The 17,185-nt window shown below is 47.8% G+C and overlaps 2 protein-coding genes across 6 annotated transcripts in view; one reads left to right on the top strand and one right to left on the bottom strand.

Annotated features, from left to right (window-relative positions):
• The window catches only part of NQO2 (N-ribosyldihydronicotinamide:quinone reductase 2), a 33,648-nt gene extending 33,132 nt beyond the window's left edge, over positions 1-516 (bottom strand). The window contains exon 1 of the mRNA XM_032462418.1: positions 379-516. The gene's annotated coding sequence lies outside the window, so the exon portion shown is untranslated. The remainder of the gene's footprint in view (positions 1-378) is intronic.
• SERPINB6 (serpin family B member 6) lies at positions 71-15,966 on the top strand. Of its 5 annotated transcripts, none has more exons than XM_032462411.1 (7): positions 475-613; positions 8,607-8,781; positions 10,708-10,857; positions 12,982-13,099; positions 13,827-13,969; positions 15,064-15,219; positions 15,431-15,964. In XM_032462411.1, the coding sequence occupies exons 2-7, from the start codon at positions 8,617-8,619 to the stop codon at positions 15,833-15,835; spliced, it is 1,137 nt and encodes a 378-aa protein (XP_032318302.1). In that variant the 5' UTR covers positions 475-613; positions 8,607-8,616; the 3' UTR covers positions 15,836-15,964. The 5 variants fall into 5 exon arrangements, with proteins under 5 accessions (XP_032318301.1, XP_032318302.1, XP_032318304.1 ...); XM_032462413.1 differs by lacking the exon at positions 475-613 and adding an exon at positions 650-784; XM_032462412.1 differs by lacking the exon at positions 475-613 and adding an exon at positions 811-1,126.
• Positions 15,967-17,185: the final 1,219 nt, after the last annotated feature.

Raw genomic sequence — 17,185 nt, 5'->3', positions numbered from 1 at the left:
TGCTGAGCTCCGCTCGCGTCTTCCCGGCAGCTCCTCAGAGCTACCTGAAAGGCTACCCTGGGCTATCGTCCTCATTTTGCCTCAAATAAGGCTTAGCTCACAACTCTCACGTTGCGTGAGTTTATTTCAGTCCGCACTCCCACTCCAGCCCCTGAGCCTCTCCGTTCTCGCAGACTGCTGGGAGGCGGCAGGCCGGGATTCCGCAGCATTTGTACAATTTATCGGACCGGAGCCGGATTCGCAGGGGCGCGAAGCGGCCTGGCTCTCTGCATTTCACAAGTCTGTTCTGCGCTGTGCCACTTAAGCCAGGTGCCAGGGGTGGCACTTTTCTGGACCTAAGTCACAGCCTCCCCAAAGTCACAGTAACATGCTGCTCACCCCACTGAGAGGCTCCGAAGGGCCAGGCCTTCCTCCCATCCACGCCCCTGTTGGCCCAGTGGGGCCGGTCACCGCACTAGGACCGGAAAGGAGGCGGCGCGCGGGGCTCACCGGGCGCACGCACTGCTCCTCCCCGCCCCGCCCGGGCCCGCCCGCCTCCCCGCCGCGGTATTTGAGGCCCCGGGGCCCCGCCGTTGCTCCGCCACCGCCCAGCCTGCTCTGGCCGCGCGCTCGGGTACGTGTCGGGGCGCCGGGGCCGCGGGGTCGGGCCTGCGCGCGGGGCGGGGAGGCGGGGAGAGCGGCCGGCGGTGACGGCGGCGGCCGGCGGGCGGGGGCGCGCGTCCGGCACGGCTTCCCTGTCGGCTCCCCTGTCAGCTCCGGCGGCCGCGGCAGACGTGACGACGCGGTGAGTGTGCGCGGCCGGCGTCCGGGACGCGGAGGCCCCTCCGACCCGCCCGCGCCCGCGTGGGGCCGGCGCCCAGCCTCCCGGGGTGTTGCGCCGGGCCCCGCGCGCGCAGGTGACCCCGCGGGCGCGCGCCGGGCGTTGGGAATGGAGGCCGGAGGGAAGGCCGGGTCAGTGCCTGGCGGACCCTGCAGCCCAGCCCTGTTTACGGCACAGCGGGTGTGGCCTGAGCTTGGGAACGTTCCAGGCCAGCGAAGATAACCCTGAGGACCGTCCAGATCTGGTTACGACTGTTTTTTGTTTGTTTGTTTTTTGTTTTGCTAAACTCGCTGCAGGCAAAACAAGGTTTGGTGTCTTTGGGGCTGAGGACGTGGTGGAGAGTTTAATGATACTTGGGGTTTGCTACTAGATGAAATTGACACGTTACTTTCTTCTCTTTTCTTCCCTCATAAAGCTCAGTTTGGGGGGAAGAGTCTGGAAAATTAATTCGCATGCCCACAGGACTGCTCCGGGTTGTGGGGAGCTGGGTCAGTGTTGGCCCCTTTGCTTCTCAGCCCAGTTCTGTTTCCTCCCGGGTGTGGTTGGAGGGCCGATGTGGGGAGGCAGCCTGGGTAGAGTAACCTTTGGATCGATCTGGGTCCTACTGCCTGCGTTGCGGGGTGTAACAGGAAGCGCTGAGGTTGTCAGTATTCTGGGGCAGGTCTCAGGATTCCCTACCACTCGTGACTAATTGTGTCCCCAGTTTATGCCACCCCAGGGAAAGGTCACAGTTTGTCATACTTGGCCATGTGAACTAAGCATTTAACTGTATGATGCCAATTCGAATACAAGGCAGTTTATTACAATTCAGCTCATTGCCGTTAACTCCAACCAGTAGGTGAAATTAGAGTGAATGGAATCTGACAAAGCAGGAGACCAAGTCTACATTAAACCAATCTTTTAACAGTTAACTCATGTAGGAAACAAGTACATTCTTAATCCAAGAAGGCAAGAAGCATAATTAGTGACACCTTAAAAAATAACTAAGACTTGATCAGTTGAATGAAATCAATTATGCACATTAACTGCTGAAAGTTACCATTGGTGCTACAGGGGAAAAAATGGTGCCAAAGATAATTTGTTAGACTTGTTTTATGTATATGCACACATGCACACACACGTGTGTATTTTTCATTAACAAAACCTTGATACTGGTTTTTATGTTCATGATTATATATATTTTCAAAAGGCACAATTTCATTGAAGCAGTAAATAATTTTTAAATATATAATGAATTTTGCATGTGTGTGTGCATGTGTTTGTATGAAGGATGCTTTTGCTTGTGTTACCTATAGAAGCTTAAAAAGTAGGAACTTGGAAAGCCATTGTTAGGTGTTTAGTTTGCAATGTGATCTCTGAAATGTGTGTCCTTATCACTGGTATGAGCATTGAATGGAAAAGAGATATTCTTCAATATAGAAATCGCACTGCCATAAAAAAGAATGAAATAATGCCATTTTAGCAATGTCATGGACCTAGAGATTATCATACTAAGTCAGAGAAAGACCAATACATGGTATCAGTTATATGTGGAATCTAAAATATGATACAAATTAACTTATTTACAAGGCAGAAACAGACACGGACACAGAAAACAAACTTGTGGTTATCAAAAGGGAAAGGGGAAGGGAGGGATAAATCAGGAGTTTGGGATTAGCAGATACTAACTACTTACATATAAAATAGATAAAACAATAAAGTTCTTCTGTACAGCAAGGGAAATACATTCAATATCTTATAATAACCTATAATGAACAAGAATATCTACATGTAAAACTGAATCACCATGCTGCACACCAGAAACTAACATAATATTGTAAATCAACTATACTTCAATTAAGGAAAAAAAAATCTCACTAGGTTGTTTATAATTTTCTTTGATATCTGGAATATTTTAGTGAGCAATGAATCAATGTTTAAATTTGGGTCTATTTTTCTTTCTTTTTTAGGATAAAGATCTCTTTAATCTTATGATTGATTATTGAGGATTTTCATTTTATTGCAAAGTGGTAACGAAAGTCAGTTTATGATTATGTAATAGTGCAGGTTATTTTCAAATTCACGTTTCAGGACAAACGAAGGATTTTAATAAGTGGTACTCAATGCTTGGGCATTTATTTCACAACAGAGGAACTGGGAATAGGTGGAGAAATGACTTTTAAACATGAAAATACCATTTTATTCTGCTCATAAAAAGTTTGTAGATTCGTGACCACATGTGTTTCGCTTCCTCCTCTCATAAAACTCTGCTAAAATGACAGTGAAGGGCCTTGTGAAGCACTGGAAACACAAGGACAGAGAAACGAGACAGGAGACAAACAGTGGACAAGAGATGTCAGAGGTTTGGGAGGAGGGAAGTGACCAGACAGAGGAGGGGGCTGGGTGCCTGTGGAGTAAAGTAGGCACCAACCACGAGGAAGAAAAGACCCCAGGAAAAGAAAGAATGCAGGAAGCAGAAGACGATGCAGTAAACTGACTGGTGTTACCCAGGGAACTGGAGTGGAAGACGGACCTAAGGAAGGAACAGCAGAGAACACAGTCTGCAGAAACTAAAAATACAATGGCTGAGATTGGAGAAAATTGGTAAAGTTTGGAGGAGAAAGTCATTAATGTGTCCCAGAAAATGGAACAAAAAGTCACTGTGATGGAAAATGCAAGTGAAGGAAGAACGTGAGACAGCCGTGCGTCCCAGAGGGCCGGGCAGTGTCAGTTTCTGTGTGAGCCACACGTGTGAACAGGCGGCACAGAAAAAGAGAAGTCAGTCTGGAGGAAACGAACAAGTATCTTAAAAATTCCCAGAGGAAGGGAAATTTTCTTGATTTGTTAGATTGAAAGGGCCCCACCAGGTACACAGCAAAATGAATAAACCAGGCCCATCTGAAGGGCACATGACTGTGACATTCAGAATATCGGGGATAAGGATCAGATTTCATAAGTTTCCAAAGAGTAGGGTGGAAGGGCGGAGGGCTGGATCTGGGGTCAGAATGCCATCAGACTTCCCAACAGCAGAGCCAAAGGCTGAGGGGCAAGAAGCAGTGCCTCAAAGACTCAGAGGTAGAATGACGTGCGGCCATTCCAGACTCTGCTAAGCGGGCAGTCATGTGGAAGGGTGGAATAAGGACATTTTCAGACACGCAAGAAAACGAAACGTATGTGTGCTGTCTTAAAAAGCTATCGGACGATTGGCTTCATCAAAGAGGGGAGTAACCACGAAGCGGGAAGACACTGGGGCCCAACACAAAGGACAGTACTGGCCAAGGGGTATCTCGTGGGGGAAAGCAGCAGGTCCAGACCGACCCACGTGGACAGCGTGGCTGACAAACGTGGGCCAGACACAGAAGTACAGGAAAGAGGGCAGGACAGCTGTAGCCCAGATGGATCCTCTAAGTGCAGCTGTGTTTGAGGAAAGTCGGGCAGATAAAAACTTCACGGGCGGTGGATCAGGGATCCGGAAGGAAACACCTGTCTACCTTTGCCACAACGGTGCCAAGACTCGCACGCTCCTTGAGGACTCAGTTTTGTGCTTTGTAACTCTTCTCTATTAAAAGAAAGGGACTGACGCTTGGTGTCTTTGGACTCAGAAAAAAAAAATTCAAGATGGATTTACAAGACCTTGTTGTTGCTGTAAAGGGAGGATGTTTGAGATCAACATCTTAAGACAAAATAATTTAAAAAGGACCCCACTAGCCAAGTTATGACGATTTGGCACCAATAAGAAAAGGACCATCAGCTAATTGAAATATCTTATTTGTAAAAAGTCATGACCATTAAGAAGTTCAGATGAGGCAAACAAGATGAGCTTTAAAAAGGCACAAGAGAACTTCAGTCACGTTTCAGGACGTGCTGTCCGAGGACCCATCTGTGACTGCTGCGTGAAAATTTATTCCAGCTTATTCCAGGCTCTGAGCCAACAAGCACGGTGGTTACACAGACCGACCTAAAGGCCTAAAGATTAAACTAAAAGGCTTAGAGCCACGTAATATGACAGGACTCTGGGCTATACAACCCAGTCAGAGGAAAACTCAAATACTTCATTTTAAGGAAGGACACTGACTTACAAGAAACTGAAATTTGGTGTTTGGCTGAGGCCTTGTAAAATCCCAGCGAAGGGGGAACTGAAGTTCCGACCTCCCTGCCTCCAAGAATGTGCTTGGCCAACAGTGAGCGCAGGTGGAGCAGCTGGGATGACAGGAACCAGGCAGCCTGCGTGGGGAGGAGATGGCCCCTTAAGGTTAATTTAACCCCAGGGAGCCATTAAAATAAGCATTATTGTCACTTTAGGAGATATAAAAAGATTAAAAAAAAATTAGACCCACGGTGTTAATACTTTTGTGCTGGACTTAAGTACAGGTGTAGAAATAAGTTTTGTAACCATTATACTGCTCTGTGTATTTCTAAACATATTTGATAGTCTTAGGTGATACTAGTTTACTAGATTTGTAAATCTTGATTTATTAGGTTTACAGGAGTTTACATGTTTACTGATGTTTGGTTGTGAAATTTCTAAGTTTGCTTTAAAAAAAGTGTTTAGAGCATTAAAAAATCTGATATATTAAAATACGTAACCAATGCTTAAATATTTAAGGAAAAAGAACTTATTTGCTGCTTTGAGGAAAAACTATTTTTATCAGATTGACAAACAGCGAATTGACCACTGACGAGAGCACGTTATTTAGCAAGGATTGTTATTCCCTGTCTATGAAAAAATTCCTTTGAGAATGAAAATCTCTGTGCTCACCAGCAGGGCCACAGTATGTGGGAGGGGAAGAGGGAGCTGGTGGGTGATTCCTTATATCTGAAAATTACTGAAAGGGCTTGACTGACATGACATTTGGGGGAAACTTGCCATGGGTACATAGAAAACTAAAGAACTGGGGAGCAGTGGGAGAGGTAGTATTTACATACAGAAAAGCAGTGTTATGTGAAGGAAAGGTACCTCGTAGGTACAGTGCCCGGCTCAGCTCTGAACACTCCTTGTTACCACAGAGCAAACGGTGGCTGGAGGCCAGGACAGCAGTGGAGGAGGCCCTGTAGTTCTGAGACACCTCTTCCAGCAACATCTGTCTTTTAAACTAAGTGCATGTGTATTAATTTCATAAAAAGAACGACCCCCCAAATAATACAGACATGCTGTAAAAAAATGTGAAAATGCAGAAAAACATAAAAAACATAAAAGTTGCCCACAACCCAGAAACATCTGGTGTACACATTTCCTTCCATTCTGTGTAAATTATGCTCTCGTGTGCTTTTCCTCCTAACTCACATAGATACGATTTTAAAACTGTATTTATAGCTTGACATCTTTTTTCACTTAATTTTGTATATTCCTGTGACATTAGGATGATTTTTTATAATTTTTTTACCTCCATTTAATATTCCATCATGAATGTGACATAAATGTGGCCTCTTTCGGGTATTTTAAAACCTTTTTCTGAAGCAACTTAATAGTTGGTTTTGTGCATAATATTTCTATCAGTACCCGTGAGTTCTACCTCTAACGAAATTCCTAGAAGTGGAATTTTTGGCTCAAACAGTATGACTTTTCACAGCATTTTCTTTTCCTTTATTTTTATTTTTTACATTATTCTGAACTACAATGGAAATATTTAGAGTATCAATTTATAGCATCATTTGCATAGTACAAGAAGGAATACTTATCTTACTTTGTCAGTATCGGAAATTAATGGTTTTTGAGCTTTTGAAAGTTCTTGTTTTAAAAAGACGTCTTTCATTTGCTCTCCACCCACCTGTGTGTGGGGGGGTTGCCGTGTGCCGCAGGGATTAAGAGGTGGATCCCAGAGCCACAGGCCGGGCTTCCAGCCCTCACTCTGCTGCTTGTAGCCCTGCACAGATTTCTGCTGAAGTCAGTTTTTTTTTTTTTTTTAAATCAACTCTTTTTGGAGCCCATTTTATTCCATTCTCTTCTCAGTTTTAGGAGTATGTCATCAATCCTGGCTGCTCTGCAGGAACACCACATAGCTTGCTAATTACGCTTATTTTGTTATTTCTGGTAACTTTCCTTCTCACTGTGTTTCACGAGTTGTGTCTGCCTTGGCCTGAAGCAGTGGAACAGTTCACACCGGCCCCGGGGGGCAGGGGCCACACCACGCTCCCGTCTGGGGAACAAGAGAGCTGCCTCGAATGTCCTGCCCTCAAAGACACAGACGAGGGACGTGTCAGAAGCATCGTTTCCCATTTGATTCCAGGACTTCTACCGAGTGGACTATTCACTTCTCTCGTGATTAACACATTTTCTACCAGGAGATTGTCCTGAACATCCTGGATCAACCCTAGGGCAGCACTGGTTGCTGGCTTCCTTTTTGCTTAGTGATTTCACGTGGCGCAGACATGACTGTTCCCTCCACAGCCATCAGATGTCATTGTCAGACAAGTTGAGGAAAAGATGCCGTTACCAGCCTCACTGTGCCTTTGAAGACGGCTGAATTTTTGTTTTTCTCTGCGTGAACGTTGACAGTTACTGGATATTAAAGATAGAAGAGAATGCAGGGGAGGGAGATGTTTCTTCCATCCTAGGTTCTCTCTGGCTGGTCTAATAATTAAACTGACGTAAGGCAGATCCACAACAGAGACACAATCACATTTAATTTCGTGCGTGCGGGAACCCCACAGACATGAGGCGCCAAGAAGTGACCAAAGTTGGCAGCTTTTGTATCTTTTAGATAAAGAAACAACTGGCTGTGGGTTTTGCTTGGGGTAACAGGTCAATGAAGAAGTAACGGGGTTTGTTTATACAGCCTTTTCGGCCTTGAATTTCCGTCTCTGGCCATGAAGCTGTCTCTCTACTCCTGGTACAGGGAGGGCATCTTCACGTGGAGATTTCTTCTCCACTTTCAGAGGGACAAAGGAGGGTTAGAGTATCCTTACACCAGCTATTTCTCAAGTAACTTTAATTCACAATGCTCAGTATGCTAAAGTGGTGTATTTTGGGCTGGCCTTCCTTGCAACCCGCCCGGAGCACAGATTATCTGGCACATCCCCGTCCTCACGCAGGGAGCAGAAATCGAGTGACTGACTCGGGGCCCCTGAGCTGGGACTGTCCCCTGGCCTCCCAACTCTTCCTGAGTCTCCTGCTGCTTCCCAGCGCAGGATTTAAGACCAAAGCTGTTCTCCAGTGAAGGACTACTCATCTGTCAGCTGTAATTCCTTTGATACAAATAAACACAACTGCACTGATTTCTCCACAATCCCTTTGGATACTGTGGGCTGCCCAGTCTACTGCTTTCCTGCTGGGAGAGGCGGGCAGGTGTGCCTTTCAAGGTCAGCGACAGGAAGGTTAGAGCCTGCAGCAGATGCGTTCCAAGTTACCAGAGACAGAGTGCTTTATTAATGGCCTCTCTTAGGTTGGCATTTCCATTTGAGTTGATACTCCTTCAACATTTGAGGGGAAAATTGTGTGGATGGTCAAACAGAAGCGCAGATGGGCGGGGAGGGGACATGTGGTGACCTTGCAGGAGACCCAATGTGCACAGGGCCTACACTTCTGTCCTTCCTCAGTTCACTGAGGCCCGTGGGGCCACGGCCTCTCCCAGTGGACTGGCCATCTTGATCTCCCTGTCCCCAACATGACTATTCAGTTTTGTTTACTTAATATTAGAAACCCACAAAATAATTCAGAGGCTTCCCCCCCCACCAAAAATGAGTTTTGTGTGTGTACCTATTTGCTCATTGAAGCAAAGCATCCATGGTAACTCTTAATAGCTGAGTGAGATGAGGTCGACATGTAGCCTAACTTTACACGACACTGATTTTAAACCCATCATTTCAGACTCGCCATCATGGATGCTCTGTCAGAAGCAAATGGCACCTTTGCCTTGACCCTTTTGAAAAAGCTGGGTGAAGACAACTTGAAAAATGTGTTTTTCTCGCCCATAAGCCTCTCCTCTGCCCTGGCCATGGTCTTCATGGGGGCAGAGGGAAACACGGCGGCCCAGATGTCCCAGGTACGTGCCTGAAGCCAGTTCTGGATAACAGTAAATGCTATCAATTTGTCAGCTGAGCTGGTTTCAAATCCCAAAGAGCTTGCTCTTGACAGACAGCTTCCCCAGGGCCCACCACATGGTATCTCTTTGGCAGTGGGGCCTGGGCTTCCTGACAGCTCAGTACCTGGCTTCCAGGAGGACAAGCTCGAATGTGCAAGTGCTCATCCAGCCTCTGTTCTGTTCCCTGTCATACTTACTAAGGCCCCGCTGGCCAAGGCTAGTTCCTCGGCCAAGCCCAGAGCCAGCCCGAGAGGGGCCGCAGGGGTGTGAAGGCCTGGCTCACAGGGCCAGGATGGTGGCTGTAGCCTGCCCTCTGGCCCCTGAGGATTCAGGCGAGGCCCGCTCACCCCTCCCAAGGCCCCAGGGCCTCCCTTCCTGGGGCCGGCCCAGGCTCCACATCTAGAAGAGCAGGGCTATTGAGGCTCCTGGGTGCAGAGCTTTGTGAACCAGACAATATCTGCTGCCCAACCCCCAACACAGGCAGCGAGACAGGGAGGGGTCTCCCAGCGGTGGTGGAGGGTTCTTAGTGCTGGTCTGACAAAGTCAGACCGAGTAACCCAAACAGCAGCAGTTTACTTCCTCACAGGCCTGGATGCTGGGTGTCCAAGGTCCAGGTTGCTTCTTCTAAACCACGTGGGGTTCTATTTATCAACTGAAATTCTGCTTCTTTGGACAAGCACATGCACAAGCCTGCTGGAGGCAGGGCTCTGTTGGGCTGGGGAAACAGTGTCCTGAAGACGCTCGGCGCTTGTGTGGCCGAGAGGGTCTGCCGGCACGGCCTTAATCTCCAGGGTCTAACAAAGTGGATCCTAATCCTGCCCCAAGGCCTGTGCCTTGGGCTTGACCTCTGCTCTGAGGCTGTCACTTACTTTCAGAGTCACTGGCCAGCTGGAGAGGCTGGGAGTGAGAAACATTTTCATTTTCTACCCAGCCAGTCCTGGGTTGGAAGTATTTCCTTTAAATTCTGCTGGAAAACAAAACAGGTCCCACTTCAGCTCATCTTTCTCTTCCCACACTCTCCGGGGTGGCTGAAGACGCCACGTCCTTTCTGGGCGCCTCCTTGGCTGGATACACGAGTTCCCAGGGGGAGGAGGTCCAGCCTTTCCGCCGTGGCAGGTGGCGCCCCTCCAGTTCTTCTGCGCAAGCCCCCTTCCTCCAGCTGCCAGCAACGGCTTCTTCACTGTCCTTCCAGCCTCAGCAGCTGCCGGGTCCAGAGCCAGCGTCCATATTTTAGCGTCATGTTAGGGCAGAACCACGCCTGGATCTTCCGTGGCTGCAAAACAAACGGCCCCACAGTTCAGTAGCTGGAAATGACAATGCTGATGGTTTCTCGGACTATGGGGAAGGGCCCTGGTGGGGGCTGGGGCTCTGTCCTCCCACAAGGACCTCTCCTCATGTGCTGCCAGCTCTCCAGGGGTGTCCCCCAACCCCCCAGCAGGATGGCCTGGACACCTTACACCATGAGGGCTGGGGGACAAGACAGCAAACCTGGAGCTGCTAGGTCTTTTCAGGCCCGGGCCTGGAACAGTGTCATTTCTCCTGTGTTCCCTTGGTCAGAGCACATCCCAGGGCCAGCCCAGATCCAAGGACAAAGCCTGAGTTTGCAGAGACGGTATGCCTTGTCTGTAGACAGACCACAAGGAGTGGGCACACAGAACTGGGTTTGCAAAGGGTCATTTCTGCTCCTGCCAGTGCTGCTCTGGCTTCCAATGGGAGATGTTACAGGGAGGGTGGCTGGGTGGCTTCCGACAGACGTTTTGTCTTTAATTGGGTGAATCTTCTTTTAAGCTGCAGTGAAGGACCTTTTAGGCTGAGTCTGGTGTGGTGTCCATTTCCTGAAGTCAAGGCATACTGAGGTTGTGCGTTTTCATCTGTTTTTGATTTCAGGCACTTTCTCTAAGCAAAAGCAGTGGTGGAGGTGGAGATGTCCACCAGGGTTTCCAGAACCTTCTCACCGAAGTTAACAGAACCGGCACTCAGTACTTGCTCAGAACCGCCAACAGGCTCTTCGGAGAAAAGTCTTATGATTTCCTCTCAGTAAGTCACACGTGCTGTTTTAACTAAGAAAGCTGAGAACAAGGCCGTGGGGACAGAGGGGCCTTGTGGTATAGCAGAGAGCTTGTGAGCCAAGCTCACACAGGTGGGGTGCACCCTGGGCTCCACTCCCTAACCTCATGCAATTCCTGTAACTGTTTCAGGTTCATCCCCTGTAAAAGGAGCCTTATAATAATGTTGTCCAGGTGTTTCTGATGCTTAAATACAGAAACTATAAAAGAACTAACATGGAGCACAGCACAGTTCGCGATGAGCTGGCCAAAATGCAAAAGTGATCAAATGAGTATTTCTGATCACTGTTTTTCACATATTGATAGTTTTTTGTGCATTGTGAGACTTGTTCACTTTTACACATGTAAATATTTTGATTGTATTTTCCAATGCAGAATTTTTTAAAGTTTTTGTCTAATTACGCTGGTTCTATTTATTTACAGTGCTTTCATGATTTTTTATTTTTCAAAAATTACTCAATCTGAGTTTATTCTTAATATATAAGGATGCAAATAAAGCAGACAAAGCAAGAGTCCTCCCAAACTCCTTTCCACACACACCCCCCCACTGTAACGGCTTTTGCAGATGTGACAGATTTGACGTGTCTCCCCCTGCACACACAGGAATGCAGGGTTCTCCCGACATAACGTCCCCCCCCCATACTTACCGTTCTGTAGTTTGTTTCTGCTCACCTGATGCTGAGTCTGAGATTCGCTGCACCTCAGTCTGAGGGTTGGCCTCATCCTTTTTCACTGGGGTTGATGTTCTCAGGTGTGGATGTTCTGTGACCAGCCAGCCAGCCCCTCGATGGGCAGAGCTCATATCCAACCTGGACCATGCTGCCATTGAATGTGCCTGTGTATGTGTGAGTCCCAGATGGATTTGTAGAAGAGAGGAAGGGAGTGAAGCTTTCAAGTTTTAGTGAATATTGCCAAACTCCCACCCAAAATGCTGCAGCCCTTTACATTCTCTTCAGGGGTATTAGCAGAATGTGCATTCCAGCCCACCATGGCCAGTGTTGCATGTGGTGAACTTTTAACAATTTTGATCATTCATGAGACTGAACAACTTTTTTTGTTTGTTGAACTGTTGCATCTTTTCTGAGAATTGCCTATTTATATATTTTTGTGCAATTTTTCATCTGGGCTCGATCGATGTCTTTTTAATTTATGAGTTTTTTGTACATTTGGGTCAATCTTACTACTTTTTTTCATTATTTTTCACACTTGTCTCAGAATCTAAATTGACTGAAAACAAATGGTGTAAAGTGAATGTAGTCAAGATGAGGTTTAATATTGGTAAGATTTGTACACCAGTTATTTTTTTGTTTTTCTTTTACAAGTTGGTTTACTTATTTTTATCAGTCTTAGCAACATCCTAGGTTATTGTCATCTTTTAATGAAGCCCTTGATATACAGAAAAACAAAACTAATAATAAACACAAATAATTGGCTTATTTTCCTTAATTTTTTTTGGTGGGTATTTTAGGAAAAGCATTGATATTTAAGATGTTATTTTGATATTGGACTGTAAAACAAGGAGATTAGAAATATTTGTCAGTCGTTCCATAGTGATTTAGTATTCCAAGAATCCAATACCAATTGCTGCATATAATTAGGTATTCCTTTAATTTGATTAGTCATTGCTTATTAAAGGATAATTTAAATAGCAGTTGTTTCAAATGTGTTTAAAAGTTGTGGAAATCACCCAAGGGTGTGACGAGTTAGCAATACATGGGTGCCCAGTTTGCTTCCAGACTGTCTTCCCAGAAGCACTGATTCACAAGCCGAGCAGTGAACTGACAAAGCGTGAACCGTGCCAGGTTAGATGACACGATGCCTCTGGGTCAGCCGGTGCAGTGTAGGGGCTCCTGCGAAGGGTTGAGCAGTTCACAGGCGTTTATTTGATTTCCAGACTACAGTTTTAGTTAGTTTATAAGCTAAGAAGAAAAGTAGCTGAAAACTGAGAAATTGGATTTTTGGTTTATTCTTTGTATTGATTTGTATGTTACACATGTAAATCATAAAATTATTGATGTTCTGATTTGGCACTATGTGGAAGTAAACTGTTGATTATCTTTGTAGCCACGTGATTATGTTGCTCTGTCTCTCCTAGTCTTTCAAAGATTCCTGCCGCAAATTCTACCAGGCGGAGATGGAGGAGCTGGACTTCAGCAATGCTACAGAGGAGTCCAGAACACACATAAACACCTGGGTAGCCCAGAAGACAGAAGGTGAGAATATGTCGTTATTTCTGTTTTCATACTATTTTAGTCTTATCACCAGTTCCTTCACAAGACCATCAAATGTAAACTGGGAAATTTTTTTTTTCTCTAAATAACTGTAAACTTTTGAAGTCCACTTCTGAAGAGCTGTCAATGTGTGGTTACTTCCTCTGCCTTTTCCCTGTCCACATCAATACTGGTGCATCTCTTCCGGGACAGCCCATGTTTTAACTGCTGCTGTTCTTACATTACTATAGTCTTTCTTTTCATAAAAAGGGCAAAGAAAAATTTGCATACAGGTCTCAGCTGCCTGCCTGTTGGCACTGCTGGTGCTCTGTGGGCGCCAAGCATCACTGCAGGACACCTGGTTAAGCTCTCATCCACCTATGGTTAACTTAAGTGTTCACACTCGCTACAGTCTCTCTCCTTCTGGATAATCCCCCTACGTGGTAAACACCAAACATTCTTTTCTCTCTTGCTGTGAGTTATCCTACTCTTATTACTTTGTTCATTTTATGTGTTTTATTCAACTGATGGTATTTTTCTGACCAGAGCATTTAAAGTTTTTGTTGCTGCCTTTAAGGACCAGTCTCCCTGTACATGGTTATGTTTGAGGGACAGTGAGCGCCTTCCTCTGGGCACCTGACAGCTCACGGAGATGGCCCAAGAGCACTGTCCCAAACACATCCATCAGGAAACCCTTTTAGCTCACTGGTTCTTTAATTCTCCTTTTCAGGGAAAATTACAGACTTGCTGTCTCCAAATTCAGTTGACCCCATGACTAAGCTTGTTCTTGTGAATGCCATCTACTTCAAAGGAAACTGGGATAATCAGTTTGACAAAGAGCACACCCAGGAGAGGCCGTTTAAAGTCAGCAAGGTGAATGTTTTGCAGTAACAGAGGAGGTTCTCGGAAAGTTTCTGTGTTCACACTGGTTTAACAAACGTGCAAGACTCCCTACCTCAAGTGACTGCTTCAGGTGGCTTCAGGCAGCCCAGCATCCGTACTCCCCAGCCAGCCCGGGGCCTCCCTCTCTTCCTGCCCCTCCTCCTCAGTGTCATCGGAGGTGGCTGCATAAGCCCTCTTCGGCTGCTGGGCATTGTCTGTATGGCCAGTCCCCTGGCACAGCTCTCAGGCTGAGGGTCCTTGGCTTCCCAGAACTTTTGAGATCAAGTTCAAACTCCCAACTTTGGCACGTGAAGCTCTTGGTGGACCCAGGTCCTACCTGTTTCTCCATCCTCATTCCGTCAACACCTGTGTGCTCCTCTCTCTCCAGCAGTCCCCCATCCTGGTTTCGGTACCCATCTTCTAAGCTATCACAGAACCCTGCTCTCCTCACAGTAGCGCTGATTCCCCGGATCCCTCTGACCCCTGTGAAAATGCAGGAGCAGGGAGGTTGCTTAGGAGTCATGATGACCTGGGCTGGGCTGATGGCAGTGAAGGGGGAAGCACAGGTCTGATTTTTGTTTTACTTCAAAAATAGAGACAATATGGTTTGTAGTGAGTCAGATGTGGGGTGTGAAGGAGGCTTTTTGACCCTGCTGTGAGTGGCGTAACCATCAGCTGAGATGGGGAAAATTATAGATGGAGTAGACGTGGAGGGGAATGCTAGGGGCCAGTATGAGAGGTGACCTTGGGGGTTTATGTCCAAATGCAGGTGTCATGTAGGCACTGAAATTCATGCATCTGGAGTACAGGGGAGAGATCCCAGCCAGAAAGATAAATTTGGAAACTATTTAAAGTCACAAGACTGAATGAAATCTCCAAGAGAAGAGCAGCAAAAAGCCTGAGCCCTGGGTCCCCTAGAGCTTGGAGGCTGAAGTGGTGAAGATGAGCTGGCAGAGGAGGGGACTGGTGTGGTATCTGGAAGCCAAGAAAACACCTCTGGGGGTCCAGAGTGGCCAGCTCCGATGAGTCATCAAAGGTGTCCACTGGGTCTTGTTCAACTTGATGTTCACCCATTTCCTTCACAGAACGTGGAGAAGCCTGTGCAGATGATGTTTAAGAAATCTACATTCAAAATGACCTACGTAGGGGAAATATTCACCCAAATTCTGGTGCTTCCCTATGTTGGTAAAGAGCTGAATATGATCATCATGCTACCAAATGAAAACACGGATTTGGAAACGGTAACTTGGTGGCAACTGCGCTGTGGGGCAAGGGGACCACGTGTGAACCTCTGCCCAGCAGGCTCCCCACTTCCCAGCAAGCTCTGTCTGAAGCTGGCGGCCCCCCCTCACTGCCCTCTCCTATCACCCAGCATAGTGTGCACATCACAGCAGATGGCCCTGCGGGGCCGCACTGTCCTGGATCCTAAAATCTTCCCCTCTCCTCTTCTAGGTGGAAAAAGAACTTACGTATGAGAAATTCATAGAGTGGACGAGGCCGGACATGATGGACGAGGAGGAGGTGGAGGTGTTCCTCCCCAGATTTAAGCTGGAGGAGAATTACGACATGGAGGGTGTCCTTCGCACTCTGGGCATGACTGACGCCTTCGAGGAAGCCAGCGCAGACTTCTCCGGGATGTCGTCCCAGAGAGACCTGCACCTGTCCAAGGTTGTGCACAAGTCCTTTGTGGAGGTCAACGAGGAGGGCACAGAGGCGGCAGCCGCCACAGCTGCCATCATGTTGATGCGCTGCATCAGAATCACTCCCAGGTTCTGTGCTGACCACCCTTTCCTCTTCTTCATCCAGCACAGCAAAACTAGCGGGCTTCTGTTCTGTGGCCGGTTTTGCTCCCCGTAAGGAAGCGGTGGGGCTGCATGCACCCCTCTGTCTCCTGCAGACCCACTTCCCTGACACTCCACGATATGCCTGCAACCCAAAGTGGCCTTCGGTGACAGTCCAAAAATAAAGTGCCTGATGGTGAAATCCCGTGTTGAGAGTACCCAGTGTGTTTGTGTGCTCACATGTCCTGTGTTTTCTGGGACCTGAAACTGCCATTCTGGAGGGTCAGTGGTCACACCAGCAGGGGCAGTGCTGGCTGTTCAGCAAATCCCCCTGCTCTGAGGGTCATCCCTCTGCCCTCACCGTGCCAGGCACCAGGGGTAAGTGGCCCTGTTTGTTAGAGGACAGAGAAGCAGCAGCTACGTGCAGCTTGGGGGGAGCAGGCCTCAGAGACCCTCAGCAGGAGCTCTATTCCAAAATGTGTTGCGAGCTCTCCAGAAGCCAGCAGAGGGGCGGGGAGAGCCCAGACCTACGACAAGCCAGTCCCATTGCTCACTCTGCACTGGGGGGATCTGTGGTCACAGACCTGTTCAAATGCACAACCGTCCACATTCTCTGAAAATGTTTAATTGCTCCCAGTGGCCAGAGATGCAGCAGTCAGTTCACAATAATGGAGTTTAAGACAACTTTATGAGTATATGCCAGGTAACTTTCTAATTTACCACAAGTACTGAGAAAAGGTGGTTAAGGTTTCTGTGGCCACTTGTGTTACCTGCTGGAAAGATGATCCCCGCTCACTGATGCTGAGGGTCACAGTGGGAGAGCAGTGCTGTGTTCCAGAACAGCCACGCAGAGCTCCCCCACTGACCTACTTCCACTCACCAGGGGCTGGGTTCTCTCTAACCTTGTGACGCGATTCATATCTTCATTCTGTTGTTGGTCCTATTTCCCTGTGGTGCCCAAGCCAGCAATTCAGCCATGAGGAGGGACTGGGATTGAGGAAACGTCGTCATTATGAGTGGGATGAGAATAGGGAGGCGGTGTTGTCTCTGCCGTCCTCTCTCCTACCCCTCCTTCCCCGCACAGCTCTGCATACTGCAGGGTGTAGCACAATGGTCTAACCACGAAGGTGGCGAGGTGTGTGTCCACAGGACCACGGTCGCAGAGGGGTCCAGGCATGGGATTTGTGGAGGCCCAGGCAGTGGCCAGACACCAGAGCCTGGGTGGAAGGCGGGGGTTGCTCGTACACATGATGACCCTGATCTCAGTCAGTGACTGGTGGGAAGGATGGGGCCGGGGCCCCAGGACTTGCCCAGCATATCCCTGCTAGGAGGGGATGGGGACCAGGGGTGGGGGTTGGGGGGAAAGGGACGTCCCAGAGGGGCAGGCACAGGAGCTGGGATTTGGATGCACCTGCAGAGTCTGGGG

This window comes from Camelus ferus, chromosome 20 (genome assembly GCF_009834535.1).
Source record: "Camelus ferus isolate YT-003-E chromosome 20, BCGSAC_Cfer_1.0, whole genome shotgun sequence".
Taxonomy (NCBI): domain Eukaryota; kingdom Metazoa; phylum Chordata; class Mammalia; order Artiodactyla; family Camelidae; genus Camelus; species Camelus ferus.
The sequence above is the reverse complement of the archived record's forward strand: the minus strand, read 5'-3'. Positions and strand labels throughout refer to the sequence as shown.